The sequence below is a fragment of the Podarcis bocagei genome (assembly GCF_964188305.1).
Source record: "Podarcis bocagei genome assembly, chromosome: 6".
NCBI lineage: Eukaryota > Metazoa > Chordata > Lepidosauria > Squamata > Lacertidae > Podarcis > Podarcis bocagei.
In genome coordinates this window covers 86,377,997-86,388,433 of record NC_138130.1, presented here as the reverse complement: position 1 = coordinate 86,388,433, position 10,437 = coordinate 86,377,997, and the positions used below count along the sequence as shown (strand labels likewise).

The following is a 10,437-nucleotide window of genomic DNA, read 5'->3' as shown; positions in this document are numbered from 1 at the left end:
GGCAGGTGGACTACACCAGATCTAGCTGCAAAAACTGAAAGGAAGAATAACAGCCTTGAGAATTTATTCCCCAGAAAGTGTGGTTCTCTCTCCTCTGCTCAAAATCTTCCTGAATCTTGTGTTTCCCCCTGTAGAGAAGTGTGATTACTTCAGCTTGGACTAAGTGCCTCCAACATCAGAGATACACACTTTAGCAGGGGCTTCGCTCTAGGAACACAGGAAATTGCCTTATTCAAACTCAGGCCATTGGTTATCTAGCTTAGTTCTGTCTACACTAGAGCTACTCTCCAAAGTTTCAGACAGGGGACTTCCCAGCCCTACTAGGAGATGCTGGAGGATATACCTGGGACCTCCTGCAACACTGATCTACAATTTTTTACATGGATAGGGCATAGCCTTGCAGCACCCCTTAGGCCAACCTTCCCCACCCTGGTATATTCCATATGCTCCGGACTGCAACTCCCATCATCCCCAGCCAGCAAACACGGTGCTGGTTCCAGCTGATGGGAATTGTAGTCCAGAACATCTGGAGATCACAAGGTCAGGGGATGCTGCCATAGGAATGCCAAAGATTTGCAACACTTCCAAAGGAATGCATTGTTAAATACCCTGAAATCTTTTGTGAAAAGCGGGGTACACTTTTCACAAAAAGTAGGGCCTAATACCACTAACAAGAATGCTTGACTGAATCCCCACTGGTTACTGACTACTGATCAGGCCTCTGTAATTCTGGCCATGTTGCAACCCTTGTCTTCCCTTACCAAACTTCTCAGAGCAGAGCAATGTAGTTCTACTTACTGTCTCTCTCAGCTGCCAGGCAGAATGAAAGCGTCCTTAAGCCGAGTGAGGAAATATGAATGTGAGCAGGGGATTTAAAGGGGGCAGGACAATGAAGTGTAGGAACTTTCTGTCCTGAGCAACACCTCCTCTGAGCCATCACAAAGCAGAGCATTGGGAAGGCTATGAAATCTTCTTTGTCCTGCCCCCCCCCATTACCACTAGTCTTTAGGAAATGCCTCCACAACCAGAACCCATTTGCCTGTGACAGTGGGGAGGGCTGTGAGAAGGGTGAGGACATCATGTCAGTGCCAAAGACCAGTACTGTGCACTGTGCTTTAGAACAGGATTCGGCAACTTGCTGCTCTATGATCCATTATCAAAAACAGGGAGTGATCTACCACCCAGGGATGGGTGCAGGGTGGGCCGGCGCCTAGCTGTCTCCCCCCACAGCCAGCCCTTTCTCTCTCTCCCTCCCTCCCCCAGCAGCTCTCACCCCCCCCCCAGTTGGGCTGCGGAGCTGTCCTGTGCGAAACTTCTCCTAGCCTGAAATATACTTGGAGTCCTGCAGTGATTTCGTGCTCTTTATTGCTGCTTCTAAAACAGTGATTGAATCCCCCCCCCAAAAAAAAAGAACCCTCGGGCCTTTATATACATTATTTACACAATGAATCCCGTCTGATTGGCTGATTCTGATTCCCTCCTGGAGCCTGAGGGTCTTCTCCTGCAGGCCAATCAGTTGTTGCATTCTAGGATCTTACCAGCCTAATAGGCTGATTAACTTCCTCCTGGAGCCTGATTGGTCTTCTCCTGCAGGCCAGTCAGTTGTTGCATTCTAGGACCCTACCTGCCTATTGTTCTAGGATCCAAGCTTAGTACATAACATACCCACACACCCCAAACATCGTGCGATCTCTTTCCCCCCTTGTCAACAGGAGCCACGCAGCTGATGTGGATCACTATAGCGCCTGCCCTCTCCCTTTCTCCTTCCCTCCCTGTCAAAGGGAGCCTTCCCACGTGGCTCCTCCTCGTGCCTCCCTCTGTCTCCAGCAGCCACCCCCTTCCCCATCGGGAAAACCACGCTAAGCCCGCCTCCTGCGCCAGCACTTCTGCATCTGATGTTGCAGAGAAAGGCCCTGCGACTGACCACAAGCAACCCCACGGTTGACTGGGAGTCTCATGATTGACATGTTGTTACATGCCTGGCTTAGAGGATAGCATGAGACTCTTAATCTCAGGGTTGTGGGTTTGAACCCTGCACCATGCATTGCAGGGGATGGGACTAGGTGACTCTCATAGTCCTTTCCAACTCTATTACTCTATGATTCTATTATTAATTTCACTATTCCTAAATAACTTATGTGCACAAATTTGCTCAGGATTTTTTTTTTTTTAAGGGAGCGTCATGGACATTCTCAAGTGGAGGTAGGAAGATATGAGGGCAAAAAGAGCAGTGCTGCCTTTTTAACCTGTGGAGGCAGGAACACGAAAACTCAGAGGGACCAAAAAACAATGGAAATGGTTGACAACACAGACACACATTCACTGACTGGGTCCTCAACTCCAAATACCTGACTGTGTGGACTAATGAGGGCAAATTCAAAGCGATAAAACGTGGATTCCTAGTGAGTTACAGCTCAATTGAGGACAAGTCCCAGGACAGATTTTATTTTTACAAGAAACACTTGTTACAGTCCACAGACCTACATTTACTCCATAGGATGTGTAAGAGATAAACATATGCTTCAGCTTGTTTTATTTCTTTTTAACAGTGAAAGAACAGAACAGGCGGTCAACGAATGTATTATAGAAAGATGTCTCTCGTGTGTTTTTCTGTATGAGAGAAATAATCAAAAGGATTTCTGTAAGAGGAAATAACCTATATAGTTTCTGTTGTCACAAAATTTGGTATTCCAATGATTCATAAATGAACTTCATTCCATCTTTCAATAAATTTGTCTGGTGAATGTCTTTTTTATAATATTTTCACTGAGTTTTAATATATATATAAAATGTGAACTGTAACAAAGTATCAAATGACACAGAGAGTTAACCAAACATTTCCCCCAAATGTTGTTGTTGTTTAGTCGTTTAGTCGCGTCCGACTCTTCGTGACCCCATGGACCAGGGCACGCCAGGCACTTCTGTCCTCCACTGCCTCCCACAGTTTGATCAAACTCATGCTGGTAGCTTCAAGAACACCATCCAACCATCTCATTCTCTGTCGTCCCCTTCTCCTTGTGCCCTCCATCTTTCCCAACATCAGGGTCTTTTCAAGGGAGTCTTCTCTTCTCATGAGGTGGCCAAAGTATTGGAGCCTCAGCTTCACGATCTGTCCTTCCAGTGAGCGCTCAGGGCTGATTTCCTTCAGAATGGAGAGGTTTGATCTTCTTGCAGTCCATGGGACTCTCAAGAGTCTCCTCCAGCACCATAATTCAAAAGCATCAATTCTTCGGCGATCAGCCTTCTTTATGGTCCAGCTCTCACTTCCATACATCACTACTGGGAAAACCATGGCTTTTACTATACGGACCTTTGTTGGCAAGGTGATGTCTCTGCTTTTTAAGATGTTGTCTAGGTTTGCCATCGCCTTTCTCCCAAGGATCAGGCGTCTTTTAATTTCGTGACTGCTGTCACCATCTGCACTGATAATGGAGCCCAAGAAGGTAAAATCTCTCACTGCTTCCATTTCTTCCCCTTCTATTTGCCAGGAGGTGATGGGCCCAGTGGCCATGATCTTCGTTTTTTTGATGTTGAGCTTCAGACCATATTTTGCGCTCTCCTCTTTCACCCTCGTTAAAAGGTTCTTTAATTCCTCTTCACTTTCTGCCATCAAGGTTGTGTCATCTGCATATCTGAGGTTGTTGATATTTCTTCCGGCAATCTTAATTCCGGCTTGGTATTCATCCAGCCCAGCCTTTCGCATGATGAAATGTAACATGAGGGTTCCCCCAAATGTAACATGAGGGTTAGCGTGTGTAATATTTTAAGACTTAATTGAAACAAGAGAATCACTTAGCTTTTTTAATGATCTGGTGCATGTCTACTTCATTATAAGTAAGCTTGTGTTGTTGTTGTTGTTTAAAAAAAAAAGCAGTCCACATATGCTTGTAGCAGTTGAAAATTGAAAGAGACCCCAGAGATTTCCAAAATCATGCTATATTCTGTCTAAATACAATCACCTTATCTGATTCAGGGGGAGGGGAATCAGTGACCCTTCTAACAGATGAGTCTGCTTACAAGGAAAGACACTTCTAACTTTGTTCTTTTCAACCCTTCTTCCAAGCTTTGTGTCCTTTTAGTAACCTCCTTTATTTGTCCCTTCAATTCATTCACCGTCACTTCTATTTTTTTACCCATTTGTCCTATTTTTTATCCACCTGTTCTAATTTGGATTCTATATTTTTTTCAATTTGTTTTATGTCCTTTTTAATTTCAGCAAACATTTTCAATATATCCCCTTTAAGTTCTGACTCCTGTCTTCAGCCCTTCCTGTCCCCTGGTGTCGCTCCCTCACTTGTTTTTTTCTGTGAGTGAGTTTTTTTCTTGCTGCTTCCATCTTTGGGCTAATAATATTCTTGCTGTGGCTGTTGCATATAAAAACAGTTTCTTGTCTATGTATTTCACTACCCACAATACCAATTAAGAAGGCTTCTGGGTTTTTTTACAAATGTTTATTTCAACATTTTCAAAATTTCATTGTATATCATCTCCCAGAAAGCCTTTACCTTCTTAAAAGTCCACCACATGTGGTAGAAAGTACCTTCTTTTCCTTTACCTTTCCAACATTGGTTATTTACTTTATACATTTTTGCTAACTTCACAGGTGTAATGTACCATGTACACATCATTTTCATTACATTTTCTTTAAGGGTCTTATAGGTGGTGTCAGCCTGGTTATGAAATGCCTTCCCTGGAAAGGCCCACCTGGTGCCATCTTTGTGGTCTTTATTGTCCGAAGTTTTAAAACTGAACCTTTGAATTCACAGGGTTTTAGATGTGTGCTGTGTATATTTTTTGTGATGTTGTATATTCATCTTAATATTGTGTTATTGAAACTGTTGCTTTTTAAAGCTAGAGTGCGGGGGCTGCTTCTATTGAGATTTATTTTTTAATTAATTAAATGTGTTTGCCCAGAACAACAAAAGGGCCTTACAACGAGCCATTTGTGCGTTTTAGGGAGGGCATCACCATATCCCAGTTCTCTTTTGGCAACATCTCTTCCCCCACCTCTTCATTTCACTTTAGGAAGCAGTTGAGCACACTTCCAGCTTTCTGCATTCTGAGGCCTTTTCCTCCTCTTAGCCAGGTGACCTTTGCATCTTCCTAGGGCTGAGCACTATGGGAAGCAGCTCCTCCTAACCAGTGGCGTAGCGTGGGTTGTCAGCACCCGGGGCAAGGCAAGTAATTTGCGCCCCCTAACCCGTGGAGCCAGGTAGGGCTGCAAGTACGAGCATGACCCCCCCCCGATATTGCGCCCGGTGCAGCCAGGCCCCCCTGCGCCCCCATGCTACGCCACTGCTCCTAACCCACTTCTGTCTGCCACGACCACAAGAGGTGAATGTTTCACCTTGTCACCCCTAGTTTGCTCGCACACACTCTGACACACATGCTGCCTGTATCTCCTCTTCCTGCTCCTCTCACAGCTGATAAGAAGGGACACACTTACTCTTCATTTCATTTCATTTTTATTGGTGAAGGAACAGAACAGGCAATCAATGATATTATAGAAAGATGTCTCTCCTGTACTTGCGTATGAGAGAAATAATCAAAAGGAATTCAGTAAGAGAAAATAACATATATAGTCTATGCTGCCAGAAAATTTAGTATTCCGGTGATTCATAAATGAACGTCATTCCGGCGTTCAATATATTTGTCTGGTGAATGTCTTTTTTATTAATATTTTCAATGAGTTTTACTGTAACAACAAAAGAGTGAACTATAACGAAATGTATCTCAAATGATACAGAGAATGAACCAAATATTTCCCCCCAACATAACATGAGGGTTAGTGTGTGTAATATTTTAAGACTTAATTGAAACAAGAGAATCACTTAGCTGTTTTTATGATCTGGTGCATGACTATTACATTATAAGCAAGCTTGATTTTTTTTAAAGAACCTAAATATACTTGAAAGTTGAAAGAGACCCCAGGGATTTCCATAATCATGCTATATTCTAAATACAATCCCTTTATCTCATTCAGGGGGTGGGGAATCGGTGACCCCTCCAACAGATGAGTCACTGCTGCTTACAAGGAAGGACAGAAAGAGAAGCAGTCGGCACAGTGCAAACACACCAGCAGGTGTACTGGATTGGCTCTGCCAGTGTGTTTGCACCACACAAAGCTCCCCAATGACCTGCCTCTCTCCCTTCCAGCAAGCAGCAGCAGTTCAGCTGTCAGGAGGCCAGATAAGCACCACCACTCCACCCTGTCATCCTCTGTTGCCAGTGGAAGAGGGCTGTGCAGCAGGGTGGTGGATCAGTCACAACAGAACATCTTCACGTCACGAAGTTCTACTTTAGCAAGCGCTTCATGCTCATTCGCCACCCTTGTTTGGATGCCACATATGAAGCCACTAGGGCAGCGCTTGCTCATTTTGCCCTCTTGCATCGGTTCAAAGATATCTTTCTTCAATTTAGCCCCACCACTGCAGAGGACCTCAAGGTTACTGACTGCATGAGGAAGTCCTTGTGGTATTTCAATAGTCAAAGAAAAGGACACCATGTTGCCTTGGGGGCATTTCTGAACTGCAATCCATTCCCCGAGCCTGTAAAGAAAAGGACAAGGATGGCAATGTCTAAATAGAAATTTATATACCACAACTTTGTCAATGAATTTTTATTTTTAAAGTCTCTCCAGAGATATAATTCCAAATTAGAGCAAAAAGCTTTATTTCAGAAAGGATGTATAGAACAGATTCGCCTTCAAATGTGAACCAATTTGAATTTTGCCTCCATCCCTAGAAGTAAGTTCCACAGGACTTTGTGCAAGCATGTATATTTTGGGGCTGTTAAACTCAGAGTGTGTCCAGATTACCATTTGCCTTTAATCTAGCATGAAATATTTCAATCTACCCCTCCCGCTCCTACCCCAAACTTCCAAGCAACAAGTTAATAAAGGAAGAGAAATTCAAAAAGCTACTCACTTTCCACTTTTAGACTCTACTGTTTTTCCATCAGTGCAGTGGAGACGGATGCCCTTCAGAGTGAAATCTGTTCTATAGGCTTCGTCTACATCTCTGCGATACTGGTGGAGAACGGGGGGGGGGGGGAGAGAGAGAGAGACTGGTGCTTCAATCTGCATCTGCAGTACTGGCAACATTTATTTGTGAGCAAAACAACATTTTTTCAGTGCAAATTTCTATCTGCAAGGGCTTGCAATGACCTAGCTAGATCAGCAATGAGCAGTACTAGCTCAAGTCATGTGCACACAATTGCCCGCAGGTACTGGGCATAGATGAGGATTTACATTCACCTCAAAGAACAAAAACATTTCCATCAGTAGGATGGAGATGAACAAATGTGGGGTGGGGAATCAGACTTTCTATTCAGCAGTGGCAGACCTTGGGGTCCCAAATTTCAGTAGCGCCCTGTACAATGCCAAAATTTGGCACCCCTCCACTTCCTGACTTCCATTCTAAATAATAGTTGTGGCACACTCTGAGGCACCCCCAGAACTCTTCACGCAGTGCACCCAAACCAGCCACGCTCCCCTAAATCTGTCCCTGCTAATTGCTGACATAGAAAACCTGCATCCAGTTCTGTGCAATCCAGATGAGCAAACATTATGAGAAATGTAACAGCTCTCAGAATGAAACCCACACAAGCCTGTTCTTACGTCTCTTTATTATTTAAGAGAAAGGAGAAAATCCGTCCCCTAGTTATAGTATGTCAGACCATTTGGTCTTCTAGACCATTTCTGTCTACTCTGACCAGGAATAGCTCAACAGGATCCCAAAGCAAACCCTTTCCCAGGGTTTTAACCGGAGACCTAAACATTCCACCTAAACATTAGGAAGAACTTCCTGACAGTAAGAGCTGTTCGACAGTGGAATTTGCTGCCAAGGAGTGTGGTGGAGTCTCCTACTTTGGAGGTCTTTAAGCAGAGGCTTGACAACCATATGTCAGGAGTGCTCTGATGGTGTTTCCTGCTTGGCAGGGGGTTGGACTCGATGGCCCTTGTGGTCTCTTCCAACTCTATGATTCTATGACCTTCCATATGAAAAGCATATATTCTGCCACTGAGATGTGGTCCCTTCTACCTACCCACTCCCCTCCTTTAACAACTCAAAGTTGTCATTGTTGCATGAGCTGTTTGGGTGCCAGGTGAGAAGATTCTCTGGAGGTCTAGAGCTGTTCTTTTCCTCTCCTGCTTCTGCCTCTTTTTCTGGTTCTTGGAATCTCCACAGTTTGCCCTTCCTCTCTTCCCAACGGCCAGGATGCGTCTTTCTTGTGCATGGCTCATCTGAAATCGGGTACTACCTGGAAGTTATTATCTGCAGTTCCTACTGCAGGATGATTGCAAGCGGGTGTGAAATCATCCCCTCCACACACACAGCAACTGTACTTTGCAAGGAGGCTTAGGCATGTCTGAAGAATTCCCTGTATAATTAACTTAATATGTCTATTCAGAAGTCTTTCTTTGTTTAATGGGGCTTACTCCCAAATACATGGGTACAATATTGCAGTCCTTGCTTTGGTTTAGGGTTGGCCTTGAGAGAAAGTAGGGGTTTCTGACACAAGTAGCTGTGTCAGAGACAGAAATTCAGCAGGTTATTCCTTCTCTAGTATGGAAATACAATGATGGGAAAAAGCTTTACCTGTTTGTATTCTGTCTGTGAGACTTTTTATTATATTTGTGGTCACTGTTTTATTTTGGGACACTCTACTCCACCCTCAAAAGAGGACAATATTTGCATACTACAAAAAGCATATGCAAATTTAATGAAAAGCTGTCCTCAGAGGTGTCGGAGCCTCTGCTACGACCGAGCTGGAAAAGCTCATCCTCCAGTCGAGTCCTTTGGAATCGCCTCTGACGATGATTAACGTCCTGAGCCTCTGATAAGGCTCCAGGCATGTTCCCTCATTACGAAGAGCATCCAGCAGCAGGGAAGGACGAGAAATATGAGCTACATTGCAAAGAGTTTGATTTCTAGTTAGAAAAGCATACATCCTCTCTCTGTGAAAGCAGAGAGCAACTGGAAAACAAAGGAACAGGAAACCAGTAACATCACATCCATCTCCCATCTTCTGTGAGACTTCCAACAGCCTGGAATCTCTGGAATGCAAAACAGAGTCTTGTGACTCCAAGCACTGCACAGTGGCAACACACAGAAACCTAACATAGAATCATAGAATCATAGAGTTGGAAGAGACCACAAGGGCCATCGAGTCCAACCCCCTGCCAAGCAGGAAACACCATCAGAGCACTCCTGACATATGGTTGTCAAGCCTCTGCTTAAAGACCTCCAAAGAAGGAGACTCCACCACACTCCTTGGCAGCAAATTCCACTGTCAAACAGCTCTTACTGTCAGGAAGTTCTTCCTAATGTTTAGGTGGAATCTTCTTTCTTGTAGTTTGGATCCATTGCTCCGTGTCCGCTTCTCTGGAGCAGCAGAAAACAAACTTTCTCCCTCCTCTATGTGACATCCTTTTATATATTTGAACATGGCTATCATATCACCCCTTAACCTCCTCTTCTCCAGGCTAAACATGCCCAGCTCCCTTAGCTGTTCCTCATAAGGCATCGTTTCCAGGCCTTTGACCATTTTGGTTGCCCTCCTCTGGACACGTTCCAGTTTGTCAGTGTCCTTCTTGAACTGTGGTGCCCAGAACTGGACACAGTACTCCAGGTGAGGTCTGACCAGAGCAGAATACAGTGGCACTATTACTTCCCTTGATCTAGATGCTATGAGGACCCAGGCCATATACTGTGTGTTGGGGACAGAAAATCCTGTTGGCATGCCTGGGATTCAGTAATTAGTAAATTGAACTGTATATTAGATGCTACAGACTTGGCATCTTGGTGTTTCTGGGACCCTGCGTGGGTTCTGTGATAGAGGTTGCATTTTTCATTCTGTCTGCTGCTTTCCCTGCCCTTCTTTCTAAATAAAAGTGTTTGTTTGTTTGTTTGTGCTTTTCATACGTCTGTATAATATTGTGACCACGCCTTAGCATCAGGGTGTCAAAATTCAGACTATAGATAGGCATTTACCTTCATTTGGAATCCATTTGCATATCCCGTGGGACAGAATTCAGGTTTTCCCCATATACCATCGTTCCCTCCATTGGACACAGTGAGGACTGCATTATGTTTTCGGTCTTCTGCATCACAGAGATGGTAGGAGAAGAAGAGGAAGACCACAGCGCTGAGAGGGAGCTCCATGGAAAGTGATCTGCACCACACCTAGCTGCAAAAATTAATTGGATGAATAACAGCCTTGAGAATTTATTCCTTAGGAATATTGGCTCTTTCCTCTGGTCCCAAATTTGCATTTTCCTCTGGAGGGAAGTGTGGTTACTTTTGTTTGATATAGTAAAATCAGTTGATGGCTTTTCTGACTACACCTTTTGATTTCTAACTAACTAAAACGTGAATTTCTTACCCACCCTTCGCCCTTGCCAAAATGTACAGCCGTACCTTGGTTCTTGAACAG

General features: G+C 44.2%; 1 protein-coding gene across 1 annotated transcript; it reads right to left on the bottom strand.

Moving 5' to 3' along the window:
* Positions 1 to 5,388: 5,388 nt before the first annotated feature.
* LOC308588975 (vitelline membrane outer layer protein 1-like) lies at positions 5,389 to 10,195 on the bottom strand. The gene is made up of 3 exons (XM_081197733.1): positions 9,996 to 10,195; positions 6,927 to 7,027; positions 5,389 to 6,548 (listed from the first exon to the last, which is right to left on the bottom strand). Exons 1-3 carry the CDS (start codon positions 10,164 to 10,166, stop codon positions 6,260 to 6,262), a joined length of 561 nt encoding a protein of 186 aa, XP_081053859.1. The 5' UTR covers positions 10,167 to 10,195; the 3' UTR covers positions 5,389 to 6,259.
* Between the last annotated feature and the right edge of the window lie 242 nt (positions 10,196 to 10,437).